The sequence below is a fragment of the Eretmochelys imbricata genome, chromosome 3, assembly GCF_965152235.1.
Source record: "Eretmochelys imbricata isolate rEreImb1 chromosome 3, rEreImb1.hap1, whole genome shotgun sequence".
NCBI lineage: Eukaryota > Metazoa > Chordata > Testudines > Cheloniidae > Eretmochelys > Eretmochelys imbricata.
The window spans coordinates 85,290,549-85,310,386 of NC_135574.1; the positions used below are offsets into that span (position 1 = coordinate 85,290,549).

The window sequence follows — 19,838 nt, forward strand, 5'->3', positions numbered from 1 at the left end:
TTTAATTAATTTTATGGATTCTATGAAAGCTTGTTAACTTAAATTTTGAAGCTTTAGCAGTCTAGAGCAAAGTGGAAGGTGGGAGCGAAGCCAGGGTCTACTAAACTAACTGTTGGACAGTAATGGACGTCCTAGAATTTGTGCTTGACAACGACAAGGATATTCAGAGATGTGTATTTTAATTTGATATCGTTTAACCAAGAAGCCCAGCATAATTTTATAGATTGTCTAATTTAAAAGTTCTCTAAAGCAGGACTGATGGAATTGAAGCTGCTTTGTAAACTTAAAAATATTGAATGGTGACCTGGTGATTGGGATGTTTACTGCATACATATTATTGGTTAAGTGTAATAGGAAGTCTGTAAGGAAAAATAAGCAGGAAGAGAAAAATTACTCTAGATAATCCACTTCTCTAACGTCCTCTGTACATAGGAATTTGAAAGAACTCAAGCAGATTTAAAAAGTAAGATTATTGGTGTTGGCTAGTGGGGAGAGTATGGAAAAAGCAGACTTAGGCTATGGTTACATGACAGAGCTTACAGTGGTGCTGCTAGTGCAAATGTTCTAAGCCGATGGGAGAGAGCTCTCCTGTCGACTTAATTACTCCAGCCCCCACGAGCGGCGGAAGTTATGTCGGTGGGAGAACCTCTCCACCACATAGCAATGTCCACAGTGGCAGTGAGGTCACTGTAACTTACATTGCCCAAGAGGGTGGTTTATTCACATCTCTAAGTGACATAACTTATACTGACATAAGCTGTAGTGTGTATATAGCCTAAGAGGGAAGCACCTATTGACGTCGGAAGAAGTGAGGGTACCATCAGGTGATGTTTAGCCTTTAGTGTAAAATGGACATGCAGGAAGAACATCTGTTTTAAAACCCTTTTTTCCTCATGCTTTTAGTCTTATTGTAGAATAACTTTCTCTTTGAGAAGGCTGTTTTGTAACTATACACAACTAGTGATACTCCTTAAGGGAAGGACTACAGGTGCCAGAACCTGGGTAAGCACTTTTACACAAGGTACTGCAACCAGATCTAAAAGTGAGAGAATGGCAGAAATCCACCCCAGGAGCGGTAAAGGTACAAGGCCTGACCACCTGAGTGGTAATAAGGGGCACTTAGACCGGAAAGGGAACAGCGGCAGCTAGATCAGTAACTGAGACAGGAGATGCGGATTAATATATTCAGTTGAGGAACTAAATTAAGTCTGTCTTCTAGTTTTTTAATAGAGACTTCATCACCTTAGACTTTAAAAAAAAAAAAAAAAAAAAAACACCTGCTATGCATTTTAGATTCCTTCATTTCAGATCACTGATTATAGAAGACTGAGAAGTAATATAGATGGTAGACTATAAAATGGGTTGCTGGAAGTGTTTAGTGTGAGTTCAGAGTTCAACTGAAAGTTACTGCTTTAATCTTCAAAGGTTTAATTCTCAAATGAATTTTTCTTCAGTGGCACGCTTTCTGCTGCTTATCTTTTTCATTTGAGTTCAACTTTGTACTGGCATTATATGTAGACAAATGGGTTTTTACTGCTAAACTGGAATTAGCATTAATTTCATAATTGTGAAACTTAACGCTTTATTTCAGTGTGCACCACCTTCTGATTACTCAATTTATTCCCATTAAATGCAAGTTTTAAATGTTAGTTTAATGGGTGAAGTAACTAGTGTGTGGTGGCTTGCCTGTTACATTTTTATATGTTGTCATTCATTAAGAAATTAGTTGTTGTTTAGTGGTGGCTGAAGTTAACACTGATCACTTATAGAAGAGATTTATATATGGATGCATAGCTTTTTAATTAGTTGATGTAGCTCTCAAATGTTTAGCTTTACCAAGTTTAAGTAGCTTAGCACTTTTTGTGGATTGCATTATTTAAAATCTTGTTAACTTTCCTGAAAGTTACACATTAGATAAATGTAGGAGAAGCTCTGGGAGTCTGAAGTTTCAGTATGACATTTTGTTTAAAGGGATGAGCAGCATACCAGTAGCCAGTATATTTTTTGTGTGGAAGCTTAAAAATAGTGCTCTGATAGTAAATATTCTCTAGAATATGCTGTATAAATTAAGTTTTGGTCTTAATTGACCAGGTTTCACTTTATTCATTGAAACTTATTTATGTGTTGGGGTTGCAAGACAACCTGTCCTAATGCATCATCCTATAGGATTACCAGGGCATTATAATGCAGTGGCTTATCCTTTGTGGACTACACTTTTTTTTTTATCCTGCCCCCACAGAAGGTTAACCTAAATAAAACCTATTAATGTTCGTGTCACTCAGCTGCTTAAAGTGGCACTAAAAAACTTGATTTGTTATGTGAAGACAAAGGGTGGGGGGGGAGATCATCTTTATTTTAAAAAAAAATGCAAAAGCAAATGGCTTGTTCATACACAGGTTATTTAGACATCATCCTATGCTACTCCTGTATGTCAGTTATCACAGATCATGTCACTAAAATTAGATATTAATCTCATTTGAAATGATGATTAGAGTTTTGTTTTTCTAGGCTCTGTCTAGATATATAAACAGTCCTTTCCCCAAAGAGCATACAGTTGAGACAAAGGAAATATATCCCTTCTGTAAAATGGGGAACTGAGGCACAGATTAAGTGACTTGCCCAAGGTTACAGGGTTTTTATTTAGTAGCCACATAATGCAGTTTTTGATCTCTAGTCTAGACCATGGCTCTTCAGAAGTTAATAGCACTTGTTCACAGCCAAGGGAGCTGGAACTTTGTATGAAGAATATTGGCTGAAATGCATTCTAACTGAAACTTCTGGTAGCTCAAATGCAGGTTGTCCACCTCTAACCAAACTAGTGAAGTTTGCTATGTAGCTGCTGTAACTATAGAAACTTCCATCTATAATAGCTTACTTATAACATTGTAGGTATTTTTACAGGCTCGTTTTGGGTGTCGCTACTTATTGTTTAATTTCCTATTTCCTGGTAAAATGGGAATGGAAGGATTATGTCAATACTATTTATAGTGCACAAGCAAATTAATACTCAGCGTCTTTCATTTCCAAGAATGTTTAAAGTGTTAACATTTGAAACCACAGTTAGGTAGCTGAAGTATCTTATTGAACAGATGGGTAAGCTGTGTTTTTGACTTGCCATGGTCGATTAGCAGGTGGGAAAAGGATTCCTGACTACCAGTTAATGCCACAGGGTGTCATCTACAAATTATTAGGAACTAGTGCCATTGGATGGTGGAAGAGTGAGAGGCTAGCTGAGCTGAAGAGTACCTGTTACAAAAATGTAAGGGAATTGGTTCATGAATCTTCTCTAGCAAAGTATGGAAGCAATTTATTAACCAGCCAGTGTAGCTGTATACTTTCCCAGAGGAAGGAGCAGTTGTGATTGCTTTAAATCCATATGCAGTGTCAATTAAGCCATGGTGACTTAAAAATAAAACTGGTGGAAACCAGTTAGCTGATGTGTAAACTCAAACTGGGGCAGTAAACTACCATTTAGCAAAACTAAATTTGAAGGTGTTAGGTGCGAGATTTCTTGTGGCTTACAGCTTTTAATATAAAGTCTTCATCTTAAAAATGACACCATACCTTAACTATAGAATTAAATTGAATTCTGTGGCAAAAATCCTCTTGGTGTTTGAATTCGCTTTGACTTACTGATTTCTTTTATAGGTTTGAGTGGGACAAACTTTTGGAGAATGTGCATTGTTTGATCATAAGTGTGACAAAAACTGACAAGCAGGAAGCTTATGTACTCAGGTAAGCCAATATTCCAACAAAATACGTTGTTTTACACAAGCATATACATAATTATATTCTTCCAAGAAATAGTCATTCCTAATTCTAGTCTCCAGATTTTTATCTGATGTCTACATCTTGCAGTGTCTGTCAACTGTAAACATGTTTCACATTTGTGCTCAATTATCATGAATCATTTTATAAAGGTTTTGCACCACTGCTTGTCTTGTTCTGCGTCTCAAAGGATTAAGGAACTAGCTTTGTATCTGCCTGTAGTTCTGTGATGAATTTACTTGATCAGTAGACATTGCCTTGGGATCAATAGAAATCTCCCACATTAAGGACTCATGAAACACGAACAAGGATTATGTTCAGCACTGTGTGGGAAGACTAACTGAAAACTTAGTTTTAAGGCTCGCTTTATTACATCTACATGAAATATAGAAATCAACTAATTGCTCTGGAAAGCAAGTATAGCTGCTGAACTAAGGACATCCGTAAACAAATCTTCAGATTCCCTGAAATCTCTGGAATTCCTCCCTCCTGGTTTCTGCAGCTGTGCTGCATGAATCTTGAACAATTTGTACTAAGGAAAAGAATCTTCTGCATTTTCTCTCCTTTCAACTGCTTCCCTGCATTCCAAATAGTGAGAGGCAAAAACACACTTGCCTGCCTGTTTTGTGTATGACTCTAGATTTTAACTTTTAAATTTTTCAGTCAAGTGGAAATGTGTGGAAAATAAAGGTTAAGATTTTTACTCCCCCTCATTTCACTACAAGGACCACAAACTGCACCTTGCAGGCACAATACAGAAGTTTCAGTTTTCATAGATTTGTTAAGCAGAAAAGAGAGCTTGTGAGAAACTCCTGAAGAAATTGTGTTAGAAAACCTCTAGCATCTGCAGTCTTGTACTTCATGGCTGTTTAATCTATTACGAATCCATGGCTGCAAAAAGTGCACAACTAGCTAAACTGTGCACATCGCATAACCCCTATATTTGTCTCTTAAAAGAAAAATGAATCTATAGTAATAGCATTCTCCATAAGTGAGCCATCCACAGGAAACAGATATTTGAACAGGTTGCATCCAGGTTGCATCTGACATTGCATCCAGAAGAAGGGAGTAATAAACATACATAGCCAATATATATCAAACACTCCATCTCCCAGTTCAGCTAATAGTGTACTTGAGTATCTGGCTAACTGAAGTTCAGGTCTATGAGTAGTCACTGATTTGTAATGAACCTGTGGCTTTAACACAGATGTTGGCTGTGTGCTATCTTACATAACATGTATCTCATGCCATAAATTGAGAGGCAATCTGAATTCTTACTAATTGATTATGAAATGGAGAAGACTGCCTCCAAATACTCCAAAGACTGCCTCAAGAACAAATTCTGGAGCTGGCAAACCATTTTGAAAGGGCAACTTATTTGTTCAGCTGGCTAACAGATTCTGCAAGTTTCTTACTAAGGTTAATTTGTCAGTGTGATCTTAAATTCACCTCTTAAATCAAAGGATCAGACCAGGTTAGTAACTGAAACTTCCATAAATGTATCCATGATTAAAGGCTGCATCTCATTTAGTATATGCCATTTGAATTATCTTTCACTGTGGCTAACAAAGTCCTGTTCTCCATTTAGTTTTCATATTCAGTTTCTTTAACCCATGGTTCAGTTTAAAGGTATATTGATGACTAAACTCAAATATTCTAATTCTGGAATGCCAGTATGGACAGACATGAATCTATAGCCTTCTGGCTACTATATCTTCACTGGCAGATGAAGTAAGTTACAGTTCTGTCAAGGCTGCTCTGCCTTTCTTGATCTAATTTTTCACTAACTTTTTCAGCTAAAACTTATGGGGCCCAAATTGTCACTTACACAAGAGGCACTTATACTCCTATGGCATCTTAAAGGGGCACCATTTAAGCTTCTAGAGCAGTTTAAAGGAAACTAATGTAAATGAAAATTTAAGGCATGGTTTGAGCAAACCTTGTAGACAATATACAGTCTGTTCTCCTTAGTGGCTGTGCAGTTTCTGCATTCTTCACAGAAATATCTGCACTGTTCTAGGTACAAACTTCTTCCTGTCTAGCTTGGGAAATAAGTAGCAATTGAAAGAAGTGTAGAATATTGATAAAAGAAGCTAATGTCTTCAGGGAAAAATTCATGGTTGGCAGAGATAGGGACAGTGAGGAGTCTTTAAAGTATATTGGAAACAAGAAATCCTAGCAATTGTATAAGCCTGTTATTAGAGTGGTAAATAATGAGGATAGGGCAGTCATACATAGAAACATAAACATAAGAATGGCCATACTGGGTCAGACTAATGGTTTGTCTAGCCCAGTATTCTGTCTTCCAACAGTGGCGAGTGCCAAATGCCTTAAAGAGGGAAACAAATATTTGATAGTGGGATCTTCAGTGTCGGGGAGAGAGGTATAAGAAGATCCAATAGTTGGAAGAAGGTAGACAAAAGTCAGACTGGAAACAAGGTGTAAATTTTTAACAGGGTAATTAACTGTTGGAACAACTTATCAAGGGTTGTGGTGGATTTACCACCAATGGCAATTTTAAAATAAAGATTGGATGTTTTTTGATAGATACATGCTCCTGTTCAAACAGGAATTAATTTGGGGAAGTTCTATGGTCTGTGCAGTTTAGATCAACTCACAATGATCCCTTCTGGCTTTGAAAGCTAAGATTTTATAAAAAGCAGTGAGATTTTGTTCTGTCCCACTTCATTCCTTCAGTGCCTGTATATAAAGCTAATTAATCTTAGAATGGAATTGCTCTTGTTTCAGGGAAAGCATTTCAGTAACTAAAGCTGTAGTCCAAATTCCATACTTGCCTAATATCTGGGAAAACATATATACTGCTTGTACTGTAGTCTTGTCTTGCTAGCCTAGAACCTATCTTGCCCACTATTATAGTGAATAGTAACGAAACCAACCAAAAATGTTTCCTAAAGAAACATAGCATTTTCAGGCAAGGAAAGTTACTTTCTTTTAGCCAAAGATGAATTAATTTGGTGTATTAGATAGTGGTCAGACAATATAATCTGAAACAAATGCTGAAAACATGGGCATTATGGATCTGATTATTCAAATTAAACAGTCTTTCTGAGATTTACTGGTAACCCTTCCTTACATGAATGCTGATGTTGTTTTCTAATAGCTGTATTTACTAATCAAGATTTGTGAATCTATATTATGCGTCTTGGGATGCTCATAAAACTGAATTGTACATGAATGCTTGCCTGTTTTTGTTAAAATGCTTTCTCAAATGCAGTCGCAGCAAGTAAACAGTAAATTATCCAGCTGCTGCTTTTATCTGATACATGCTTATTCAGAAAAGGCATATTAACTATTCAGTTGTGGAGGCTAATTCCACACACTTGTACTAAAGAATATTGATTTCTTATTGTTGACATCTCAGGCCAAGACTTCGAAAAGTGACTAATGACTTTTGGATGTTCAAGTTGACATCTTAAATCTGATTTTCAGATTGTGTTCCTGGCTTTTCTGATAAATCAGGCCCTTTCTAGAAATTCCAAGCACCCACAATTGGCAAATGTTTGGGCCCCTTCGAAGTGTTGAGCTGGGCACCCAAAAATAACTAGCCATGCCTTAAAATCTTGGCTGAAATCTTACTCTGATTTGTAATACCTAGGTGCAAAGGCCTATTGCAGCAGCTGGCTTTGTATGCTGTAGTTACCTACCTTAGCATTGATAAACTTGGCTCTAGTGTGGTGGAATTAGTCTAATCCAGGGGTGGGCAAAATACGGCCCTCGGGCTGGATCTGGCCTGTCTACATTTCTGTCCGACCCCCCATGACTAACATTTCTGTCCAGCCTCCTCTGCCCCTTTGCGATCTCCAAGTCCGGGACACTAAAAGTCCCATGGCGCAGAGGGGTGCGCAGGCAGGCTGCCTGCCTGCTGTGGCCCCACGCCGCTCCCAGAAGCAGCTGCGGCCGGCTGCTGCTGGCACATCTCTGCACACCCCTGGTGGAGGGGACATGGCTCTATGCACTGCCCCCGCCCCCAGCACTGTCCTTACAGCTCCCATTGGCCAGAAACAGGCAAATGGGGAGCTGCAGGGGTGGGCAGTGCATGAAGACCTGCTTTCCCCCTCCCCACAAGGGGCGCACAGAGATGTGCCAGCAGCAGCTGGCTGCAGCTGCTTCCGGGAGTGGCGTGGGGCCACAGCAGGCAGACAGCCTGCCTGAGCGCTGTTGCGCCACTGGCCGGGAGCCGCCTGTGGTAAGCACGTTGCAGCTAGAGCCTGCACCTCACACCCCTCCCCAAGGTCAGAACTCCCTCCCAGACCCTGCACCCCAATCCTCTGCCCCAGCCTGGAGCTCCTTCCCAGAGCCCACACCCTCTCCTGCACCCCAACACTCTGCACCAGCCCAGAGCTCCCTCCTGCACACAAACTCCCTCCCAGACCCTGCATTTCCTCCATTAATAACGTAGAAATGTGCAGCCCGTGACAACTTACCAAAATTAGTGGATTGGCCCTTGCAAAAATTATTGCCCACCCCTGGTCTAATCATTGCTCTCCAAATCCTGCCTCAAGTTTGTTTTGTACATAGAAAGTTTAATTTGTGTATACTGTAACCTTTGTTGAGGGTGCTGCACAAAGATCTAAACTACCAATCCATTTTTAATGTAAGACATTTTCTTTTTTCAGTGAGAGTAGCATGTTTGTCTCCAAGAGACGTTTCATTTTGAAGACATGTGGTACCACCCTCTTATTGCAAGCACTGGTTCCCCTGTTGGAGCTTGCTAGGGAGTACAGTGGGTTTGACTCAATTCAGGTAAGCTGCCAGAAATACAACTAACAAAGATTTGGTGCAATGTACTACTAAAGACCTTCGAATTCATGTTTCTCATGTAGTCTTTCACAGCTTCCATGGACTCTGCTTCCTTTAATGATGTAATCTCCTCTCCTATAAGTTTCATACCTTTCTGTACCAAGATGACATTCATAAATCCTGTTTGTACTTTTTAACTTTTGTTCCTTTTTAAAAAGAACATGGTCAAGTTACCTTAATGCTTCTGAAATGTAACTCAGAGTTTGAAATAAGATTGCTTCCTTAGTCTTTAAGAAACATTTTTCCTTTGTATATTCACTGGATTTTATTGTAAAGTTGTCAGTGAGAGCTAAGATGTTGTTTATGTGGACTTAGCTGTGAAGAAAGCTCTAGATTCTACGTGATTCTCCCCCCTTTTATGTGGGGAGGAGAATCACATGGAATTTGCAAACAATAAAAGAAAAGAAGCAGTCTAATCTTAATTTTTTTAAATGTAAAAGGTTAACTAGATAAAGTAGCTAGTCAGAGATCTGTATCTATTTAGAGTGAATGCTCATTTTTGCCTTCTTTGGTATAGGAGACCTGATAAATAACTCATTCTTCTTTGGGTATGTCCTTTATGGGTGCTCCACTTCAGGTGCACATATGCCTCTTGCGGTCTTCATTGGAGATTTTTCTACTAGCAGTGGCTGTTCGGCGTGTGCATGTGCCTTATGCCTCCTTGTGCTGGACAGTGAGGCTACATAGGGAAGCACAGACAAACTGCCTCGGTTCCTTTACCACCTTGGCCTGAAACGGAGCTCTAGTGTGCCCAGCTTGATTGTGCCTCACCAATTTTGTGTTCTTCTTATAATTTTGTTAATATTAGTTAGTTGTTAGCAGTTATAGTTAAAGTGTTAGTAGTGAGAATAGAGGATATTTTCTTCTTAGGGAGGCTTGCCTTCCTGACAAGGCATGCCTGGCTTCCAGGTATAAATGCTGCCCCTCTTGCCAAGAGGCTATACCTTTGAGTGACAGCCACTCCACGTGTCTTGCTTGAGGGAATCCCACATGTCCTGGAAGTGCAATGTCTCCCTAGCCATCATGTTGAGGACAAAGAAGAACAGGGAGATTAAGCTCAGACTATTAATGATAGACCAGTTACTTTGACCAGTGTCTTGAGTCAGGTCAGGAGATCCCTCTCCTCCGTGCATCTGTCTCCAGACAGATCTGAAGCAGGCTTCCCCTAAGAAGTGGAGGTCGTTGGAGGATTCTGAGAGGGCTCCCAAAGAGGAGAGGAGTACAAACTCTTATCTGAAGGACGCTGTTCCAAAAAGTCTCAGGTCCCCTGTGAGATCTGTAGTCTCTGGATCCTTGACTTCTCAATTTGGTACCATTGAAGGACTCCTCCAGTACTAGAGGAGCTGGAAAGCCCTGGAGTTCTAGAACAGGGGTCTCAAAATCAATTTGTGCCAGTCCTCAAATCCTCCCAGCAGGCCAATAATGTCACTGAAGATGGTGTTCAGAAAAGAAAATGTTTATATTGTATTTTTTTATTTTGAATTTCTTAGAAATAATAAAGCAGCCATACAACTTTATACACTTTGCCTGCCAGAGAGTTTTTAGTGTTTGCCAGACACCTGGCAGTGCTTCAGTTCTGTCAGTTTGTTGGTGTTTGGCCTCCATGACTGAGCAGTTGAAACCTTCAGGATTGCAGCAAGGTGTGCATCAGATAGTTGTGTTCGGTATTTTGACTTTTTTCCTCACGATGAATATAAACAAGTGATGCTGCCTCTATGGCTGCCTCTGTCCGCAACTAATAATGATATCTCTGTCCCTCTCCCCCAGCCAATTGGAGCTGTGAGGGGCGATGCCTACATCAGACATTGCTGGCAACTGTCTGCCTGCGTCTCTCCTCCACGGACTGCAGTGGGGAGGTTTTCGGGCTGCAGATGGCCCACGGGCCGGGAGTTTTGAGACCCCTGTTCTAGAGGGGACATGGCTCTTATAGGTCTTCAGTATTCTGTACTGGGCATGAGGATGGCAAGCATAAGCATCCGGTCCAGTACAGTCAAACTCATCCCTCTATTGGCATCTACCCGTTGGTACCCTTGGTACCAAGCAAGCAATGGAACCAGACTCTGTCAGCACCTACATCAGTATGCCCACCATTGGCAGTACCATCAGCTTTGGTTATCATGTCCCTCACTAATGCGTCAGTACTCATTCTCTATTCAGACCTTCAGGAGTTTAGATATGCAAGGGACTTACCCATAATGGATGAGCTGGAATCCCTTCTCCTCGTGGGTACCAAGTCTATCAATACTGAAACCTTAGTCTCCAGATGGCTGTTGGCACCCAGTACTGCAGGACTCACCACATTTTAGCTCAGTTAGCTCAACTAAGGTCTATTTGGCCACAATATCAGCTTTTCATCTGGCTGTAGAGGGGCCTTCTATATTTGCTAATCCTGTTTCTAAGTTTAATAAGGGTTTGGCAAATCTCTACCCAAGACTGGAGACCCAACCTCAACATGGTACTGAATTACCTTATGAAACATCCATTCAAACCTGTGGCAACCCAATCTCTTGCATTTGTCTGTGAAGACTCTTTAGTAGCCATCTTTTCAGCCTGTAGAGTTGGGGATATTAGAGCCTTGCTGGCAGATTTCTCCCTTCACAGTATTCTTCAAGGATAGCTTCTTTATGCCCACATCCTAAATTCTTACCTACATTTTTGAGTTCCACCTTAACCAATTCATATACCAGTGTTTTTCCTCAAGCCACATAACTCTCTGCAGGAGTCCTGTTTCCATACTCTGGATGTTAGAAGGGCTCTCTGGCCTTCCACTTAAATAGGACCAAGCAATTTTGAAGGTCACTCAGGCTGTTCATGTCTTTTGCAGATAGATCCAAGATATCCATGATTTCTGCTCAGACTATTGAGATGGATATCCGGATGTATTGTCACTTGTTGTGAGACTGCAGACATTCATCCTTCTAAAGGGGTGATAGCACATTCTACCAGGTCACAAGCAACATCCACAGCATTGCTTAAGAAAGGCCACTACATGGGCTTCAGTACATACGTTTTTGAAGTACTGAGCTTTAGTTTAGTTCAGATCCGATACAGCGGTTGGTATTGCAGTACTATCTTCGTTGTGGACCTAGTTCCAAAGCTCCCCCCTCTCTTTGGGGGAAACTACTCAGAAGTCACCTGAAGTGGAGCACTACTCAAAGTAGTAGTCACTCATCTTGTGCAGTAACTGCAGTTCTTCAAGATGTGTGCATCTATGGATGCTCCACTACCTTCCCTTCTTTCCCTTTTGCTTGTTCTCTGTGGAGACATTCAGGTGGAGAAGGAACTGGGGGCAGTTTGCCTGCACGTCTCTGTATAGCCTCTGTCTGACATGAGGAGGCATAGGGCATGTGCACAGGCCAAACAGGAACTGCGAGCAGAAAAATCTCTGATCAAAGGCTCGAGAGGCACAGGCGCACCCTAAAGTGGAGCACCCATGCGGGTGGGGAGGACATCTTGAAGAACTGCAGTTACTCCACAAGATGAATAACCTCCTCTTTTCTGTTTTGTTCAGTAATGGTGAGCTTTTGAATCTAATTATACCTCTTAGTTGCTATCCAACTAGAATGTAAAAATCTCTAGAATAGTACCCAAGCATACCAAATATGTATGTTGACTTTATTTTTCAGAGCTTCTTTTACTCGCGTAAGAATTTCATGAAGCCTACCCACCAGGAGTACCCACATAGGAATTTCCAGGAAGAAGTAGAGTTCCTTAATGAAATTTTCCCAAGTGAGTTAGTGGAATTGTCATTGTTTGTTTGTGTATTAAGAGCATATGTTATGTATTTAGTTAAGTCTGTCTAATAAGTTATTACTGATTCTTCCTGTGGCAGTCATGACATCCCGCACATGCTAAGTGGCTGTAAGAGTTGTTGAAAATATTATTGTAGCTTGGGGTGGGCAAACTTATTTTGTCCTGAGGGCCACATCTGGGAATAGAAATAGATGGCAGGCCATGAATGCTCACAAAATTGGGGTTGAGGTACAGGAGGGGCCTCTGGGGGGGGTTGGGGTGCAGGAGGGGGATCAGGGCTGTGACAGAGGTTTGGGGCACAGGGGGAGGCTTAGGAGCGCAGGCTCCAGGTGGCGCTTACCTCAAGCAGCTCCCGGAAGCAGCGGTATGTCCCCCCTCTGGCTCCTATGTGGAGGCATGGCCAAGCGGCTCTACATGCTACCCCATCTGCAGGCACCACCCTTGCAGCTCCCATTGGTTGCAGTTCCTGGCCAATGGAAGCTGTAGGGGCGGCGCTTGGGGTGGGGACAGCATGCAAAGCGGAGCCCCTGGCTGCCCCTACGCATAGGAGCCAGAGCAGGGACATGCCACTGCTTCTGGGAGCTGCGTGGAGCAGCCCTCGCCCCTGCTCCCCAGCGGGAGCTCCAGGGCTGGATTAAAACAGCTGGCAGGCAGTAGTTTGCCCACCCCTGTTGTAGGTTTTCACAGCCAGTACAGACTGTCTTGGACTCCTCCACCTCTGAACCAGAGATTGTACCTGCTAATTTCCTGACCAGGGTGTATGAGAGAGATTGCATACCATAGAAAAAATAAATTTTAAAAGGAGCCTGGTAGGCTTTGAACTGGTAGTACCTCAGTTTTAAAGACCTTGGCATGCATACCCACAGTGCAGCTCTACTGGCCGGGAATATAGCTTCACCGTGGACAAGATAAGAAGTAAGGGGCTTAAATTGCAGCAAGGGAGAGTTAGGCTGGACATTGGGAAAACTTCCTAACTGGAACAGAGTAACAGAGAGGTTGTGGAATCTGTCAGGTTTTTAAGAACAGGTTAGACAGTCACCTGTCATTGATGGTCTAGATGATTCATAGTTCCCTCAGGGCTGGGAACTAGACTAGATGACCTTTGAGGTCCCTTCAGATCCTATCTTTATTTGTAGGGTTTTGATATGCTTAAGCCAGCAGTGTTAAAATCATAGTGCTCCTCAAACAGGTGGCCACTGAGGATACCCAGCCTAATAACTACAGCAAGGTGGCTACTACTGTAGTACTTCCAAGGTCCTAGTAACTTTTTTAAAAAAAGCATTCAGGTTTAGTCTTACACTGAAGTGGCTCTAAATCTTTCATTGTGAGGTTCCATGCTGTGTCTGTTAATGACATGTGTTTGATATGGAACATGCTTCTAACTGCTGGCATCATAAACTCAGCCTGGGGTCTGAAAATTGAGCTAGGTTCTTTTCTTGTGTCACCACTGGCAAGCTTTTGTAGCCCACATTATGTCCAGTTAGGAACTTGTAACACCCCACTGTTGTGAGTGAGGTGAGGTATGTGGAATGATAATTGAGTGGAAAGTAGTAAACAATCCTTTTGACCTAAAAAATGGAATAAAATGTAGCTGACATTTAGTGGTGTTGGCTTTGTAGGTTTCAGAAACAAAGCAGTGTAACCTTGTTAATGTTAGATGAGATGCTGAATGTGCACAGAGAGCAAATTGGAGTAAAAGGTGCCAGTCAATTTGCACTGTTCAGAGTAGAACCACGCTGATGCACTAAGCTAGGCAGTTTACAAAATTCAAAATGAGAATTTTAAATTTAGAGTACTTTCAGTTAAGAAGTAAAAGGAGTCTAGAAGTTAATATATTGATCCTGAATGATAAAATATACATCCTTATATTAATGTATTCAGTTGCTGAGCTAGTGTTCTTTTTAGGTATGTTTTGTTAGAGTGAAGAGCTAGCTTGTGAGCCTGCTATTTAAAGACCTAGCCTGTAAATGTGTATTGTAATGGGTCACAGCTCTGTTTTTAATTCTCATTGCCCTTATGAATAAAACATACTAAAGATGTTTCATAAAGGTAGACCTAAAAGATAAATAATGGCCTTGTGTGACAGACAAGCTGTTAGAAAAGAGAAAAATGAACATTATCACAACTGCCTCTGATACTATATTTTGAGTATCCTTATTGACAAGATTTGGCACACTACACCTGTTCTTGTAGATGAGTAACCACCATTTTATATGTCCCATAAATGACTCTTGCACTATCCTTGTTAAGAATAGAAATTAGGTTAGTCCCTTCACTGAGAGGGGAATCAGCTGTGGTGCATTATAAATGGACTTTCCTTCTGTCCCAAATAGATGGAGCAGCTTATTGCATGGGGCGTATGAATTCTGATTGCTGGTAGGTATATTTTTAAGATCTTGAAATCTGTTTTCTAAAGTACAGATCAGTTTGAAGTGCTGCTAGTATAATACAGGAGTGATTATATATTAAACAGGTATTTATACACTCTGGATTTCCCAGAAAGTGGGGTAACCAATCAGCCAGATCAGACACTGGAAATTCTGATGAGCGAGCTTGATCCAGTAGTTATGGACCAGTTCTACATGAAAGACGGTGTTACTGCAAATGATGTCACTCGTGTAAGTCTGGAGTTTAAATTTTATATGGGATGGTCAGAATTGAGCAACTGTAGCTTCACCTAGCACTTGCTGATTCATAATCCGCATCCTATGGTAGAAAAAGAGATTAACAGGGAAAATGCCATGGCAGACAAATAGTTCAGACTCTCTCCCAGAGCCAGAACAGGTTGGGAATTCTGGAGACAGAACTAGTTTTTGCGGAAGAGTATCTTTCCCCTCTAGTGTCCCAATTTCAACTCATTTGAAAGAGCATTGTAGCATCTGTTGGAAGCAACTCCCAGCTCTTTTGCTGATGGCAAGCTCTTACTGGTGGTCTGGAAAAGGAGTGAAGGAGTATGGATTCCTTAAGAGAAAGGGGACATAAACCTACTGACTGAGATTGAAACGGACAAAATGTAAAACTGAAGAGATGGAGACTGCCAGAAATAAAAAGAATGGACAGGTCAAAGTCAGTAGCTTAATTTTAATTAAACCGTATGGCTATCAGTCTGAAATGCAGACAAGACTTCTCCCCTAAAACTGTGAAGGTTTAAAAAATCCTCTTTTAAGGTGAAGGTTGGGGGAAGTTCCCCCTTCTGATAAAACTTAGGTATGAACTCCATCTTTTGTGCCTCCCTCCCAAAATTTTTGACTCCGGTAAAAAGTGTCACTGCTTCTCACTGAAATATTCTTATGACTTCAACAGTATTGTGACTTCATCTATTTTTCCTTCTAATTAATGTTATGATTTGTGTTCTATTATTTGATGGCTTTTAAGTGAATGACTGTACAGTGCAAGTACTGTCTGGGAGATCTGTACTTTCAGTGAAATAGAACCCTACTTTTAGAACATGAATTAAGGGAGAATGTTGTTCAGACTTCAAAGCAAATCCAGACTGTCCTCATTACTCACTTTGGGACTGCTGGGACTATTAAACTCCATTTTTATCTGTTGCAGTCATAGTTGCAATTGTCAGTTACATCCTCATCCTTAAATTTGCTTTTCAGAGAAACATGCAGCTGGCACTAAGACTTAGTATGAAAATACGTTAAAGATTTGAAGGAAAGGGGCCAGGCCATTTTGACTTGTGTGGCAGGTGTTCCTACCGGGGTAGGGCTGGATACAAAGCAAGTCTTTGTATAATGGGCCTCTAGTAGATGTTAATTTTCTTTTTTCCCTGTCCAAGCAAGAATTCCGACATCCTTTCTGAGCCTGGTCTCTTAAATTGGAGTTCATTAACTTTGGTAGCTAGATTTGTATAATACAAAGTATGGAAGCTTATTAGTATAAAGTGCAAAGTATGTAACTTTACTTCTATGTTTCAGGTGAGTGGAATTCGTGACCTGATACCAGGTTCTGTCATTGATGCTACAATGTTCAATCCTTGTGGGTATTCAATGAATGGGATGAAATTGGATGTAAGTTTCATACTTTTTCTGCTGTCATTGAGCATTGACAACTAAATCATTAAGTTTCTATGAATGATTCTAATTTACCTTTTCTGTCTTCCTCAGGGAACTTATTGGACTATTCACATAACTCCAGAACCAGAGTTTTCTTACGTTAGTTTTGAAACAAACATTGGTCAGACATCCTATGATGAGCTGATTAGAAAGGTTGTAGATGTTTTCAAGCCAGGAAAATTTGTTACCACACTTTTTGTTAATCAGGTAAGTCACCTTTCATTAACTGGCAACTAAATAAGGTGGTAATAGACATAGATGCTAACTAAATAAAATATCCTTGCTTTAAAATCATTTATCTCCCTTCTCCATTTCCTATAATTTCCATTTACATTAATTTGAATAGTAGCTGCTTGGGCTAAGGAGAAGCAGCAATCTTCAGGGTCCAGACAGTCTTCAAAATTTTGGCATATATCAAACACAAAACTTAAAAGTCAGTTAATCTGGATTTCAAACCAAGGCTCTCTAAAATATCTTTACATTCTCATGAAATTGCTAAAATACAGGAATAATCAAGCTTTAGAATTTTCTCCAGTCACTTTTGGACAGGCATTGTGATAGGCAATAAGAGCTTGATTATTCGTCACAACTGGTAGTTCTAGAAGCACTGCTTTTAAGTACTGATCAGGTCATCTAACCTGCATATCTGCTACAGAAGCAGTATGAAAGACCTAGGGGGCCGGGTAGGAAACAGAATTGTTTCTTCTTAATAGTCTGCAGTGGCTTCTTACAGTACTTTCATTCAAAGAAGCACATTGATGATTGCATCCCAAGAACATGCCACAAACTAATTTAAAAGTTTGTATCTGCTATGTATGTTAATTTAAGTAAGAAAAAGCTCAGAAAATGTAAGAATTTAACTTTTTTTTGTTTCTAGAGTTCTAAATGTCGCACAGTGTTTTCTTCTGCCCAGAAGATTGAAGGGTTTAAACGTGTTGACCGCCAGATTGCTCAGTTCAATGATTACAATTTTGTTTTTACCAGTTTTGCCAAGAAGCAGCAGCAACAACATAGTTGATTAAGAAAAATGAAGAAAAAACGCAAAAAGAGATCCCTTATAGAAGGTGGTGGCTGCTTTCTAGTTAATGATTCAGGGGGCCATGCTTTCCACTACCACCTTGTAGTTGCGGGAAGCCCTAGATGTAATCATAGTATAATCATTTTGAATTGTATGCATTATTATATCAAGGAGTTAGATATCTTGCATGAATGCTCTCTTCTGTGTTTAGGTATTCTATGCCACTCTTGCTGTGAAATTGAAGTGCATGTAGAGAAATGTTACTGTATGAGACTTTACAAAACTTGTAAAAACAACTCAGTTAGGATTTCACACAGTATAGCTTTTCTCCAGGTATCACCAAAAATTCCCCACAGACAAGGCTTTCGTCCTCATTAGACATTGGCTTCAGCCTTCTTCTCATCTTGGGCAGTTTTGTTAAATTGCTGCCAGATTTTTTCATCTATGCTGTAATTTTAATCTTTAGACGATTTCTTGACAAATTTGTGTTCTCTAATGAAATTGATTTCTAAGTCACATTTCAATGGTTGAATCGAAGTTCTTGCACTTGATAGAAATTATTTGGCAAGATTGAGAATAAGTAAAGACTACTACAGATAGGGGTGCGGTTTTTTATTTGAGATATAATAAAATTACTCTTACTCATAGCTTTAGTCCTTTAAACTCATAGGATTTTGTTCAGAAAGACTAAAGGGCAATATGCTGTAGCACTGTGGGATAATGCACTAGCCTTTCACTTCTAGAGACTTGGGTTCAAATATTAGCTTAGGTCAAGTCTGGTCTCATCTCATTTACTGCCCAGGTTGATGTTTGTTTGTAGGGTAGTCTACATTCAGAGGAGGCCCAGGAAGTTATTTGTCAGGATACAGATGCTTTGGCATAGTTGAACTGGTACTTTGCAAAGTTGTTACACTGTTGCTTATATTTTTTCACCTTTTGTAATCTACTCAAGCTACATGTTTTTAAGACTAACTTACTAAAGCTGGTGCGCTCAAATTTGTTGGCAGATGGACCTAGCCAAAAAGACTGTGGAATTTACCAGGCTAGCTATGCTAATGAGCCTGGGTCATTCTCAAACTGTTACACATTAACTTTCATTTCCAGTTTTCAGAAAATATGCTATAAACTGGTATAAATGTCTTTGTTTTGTCATTCCAAAAAAAATCAATGCCTTTATCTTGTGATTGAAAGTCCTGTGACGTTGTGCATGTGACTAATGCTATATTCAACGGTGTTGTGACTTCACTGGTTTGCCTCCTAACTAATGTGGTGGTTCCTTTTACCATGACTTGATGGCATTAAGTGAATGACTGCATAGAACAAGAACTGTCTGGGACACCTGGACACAGTGAAATAGAATGCTATTCATAGAACATGTGTAAAAAGTATGTAATTCAGTCACTTAATGTCTATTGACTAATAGATGCAGGCTTTCAAGAGTTGGCATATTTTCAGCTATGTCTGCAAATACTGTGGGATTTTAGCAGATGTGAGACCAAGTTAATAACTACAAATTTGAGACTTCCCTCTTGTCCTCACAATATTGTTTTGACTTTCTGGATTGACACAACGGTGTTTTTGTTCCTTCCGTATTTATAAATGAAGCACCTTTTTAGTGTTTCTAAACTAAGAAATCTGCTTGGTTAGAAATCAAGTGGTTGGAACATTATTTTGACTTATTTTAACCATATTGTTGATTGAAGACTTCATTGAAGAAGTTATCTGCCAATGTTAACAATTTGCTTCTGTTGATGGCACCGTGTTTGTGGGTTGGTTTTTTTTTTTTGGTGCTTTATATTTTGAGGACCAATATTTTAAGTGGTTTTTGTTCTTGAACATTGTCCAAACTGATTTGACATTATGTTGGCTTGAGGTCCTATAATACAAACAGACCGAAGATCCCTTTTCTGAGTAAAGTTGAAAAAAATGCAAATTTATATAAACAAGCCTTGAATAGAAAATGAAAGCTGTTGAATGGATTATTAATGAACTATCTTGGGTGATCAGGAGAGGGGGAAGTATGGTTTTATAATTTCTCTATGGTGTTAGACTTTGATAATTTAAATATATCTGTACCACAAAACTTAATGCTTCAATAAAAGTTTGCTTAATAAAATGTCTGTAGTGATGATGTCATGTTACAAATCACACTTTTTGTGCTTTTTTTGTACAGCTTAGTTGAAATAGGAATCTGAATAATGTATTCATTAGCTTGAATTTACTTCTGCACTTAAAAACTTGGGGATATGCATTGCGTACGTTGAACAGAATAGATACTTATAGCCCAAAGGGACAGTACACCAAAACAAGTCAAATGAGATGTTAAGCTGCTCTTATGAAGGTTAAAGCTATTCTTTCCAAATAAATACTTACCACATTAACCAAATACCAGTTTCTCCTATGCTGTCTACCCTATT

General features: G+C 39.9%; 1 protein-coding gene across 1 annotated transcript in view; it reads left to right on the top strand.

The window, feature by feature from the left end:
* Positions 1-19,537, top strand: part of AMD1 (adenosylmethionine decarboxylase 1) — a 43,901-nt gene extending 24,364 nt beyond the window's left edge. Inside the window, exons 2-9 of the mRNA XM_077812944.1 lie at positions 3,649-3,735; positions 8,406-8,532; positions 12,216-12,318; positions 14,676-14,718; positions 14,816-14,960; positions 16,266-16,358; positions 16,455-16,610; positions 17,281-19,537. Coding sequence (XP_077669070.1) covers positions 3,649-3,735; positions 8,406-8,532; positions 12,216-12,318; positions 14,676-14,718; positions 14,816-14,960; positions 16,266-16,358; positions 16,455-16,610; positions 17,281-17,421 — 895 coding nt within the window. The 3' untranslated portion in view covers positions 17,422-19,537. The remainder of the gene's footprint in view (positions 1-3,648; positions 3,736-8,405; positions 8,533-12,215; positions 12,319-14,675; positions 14,719-14,815; positions 14,961-16,265; positions 16,359-16,454; positions 16,611-17,280) is intronic.
* Positions 19,538-19,838: the final 301 nt, after the last annotated feature.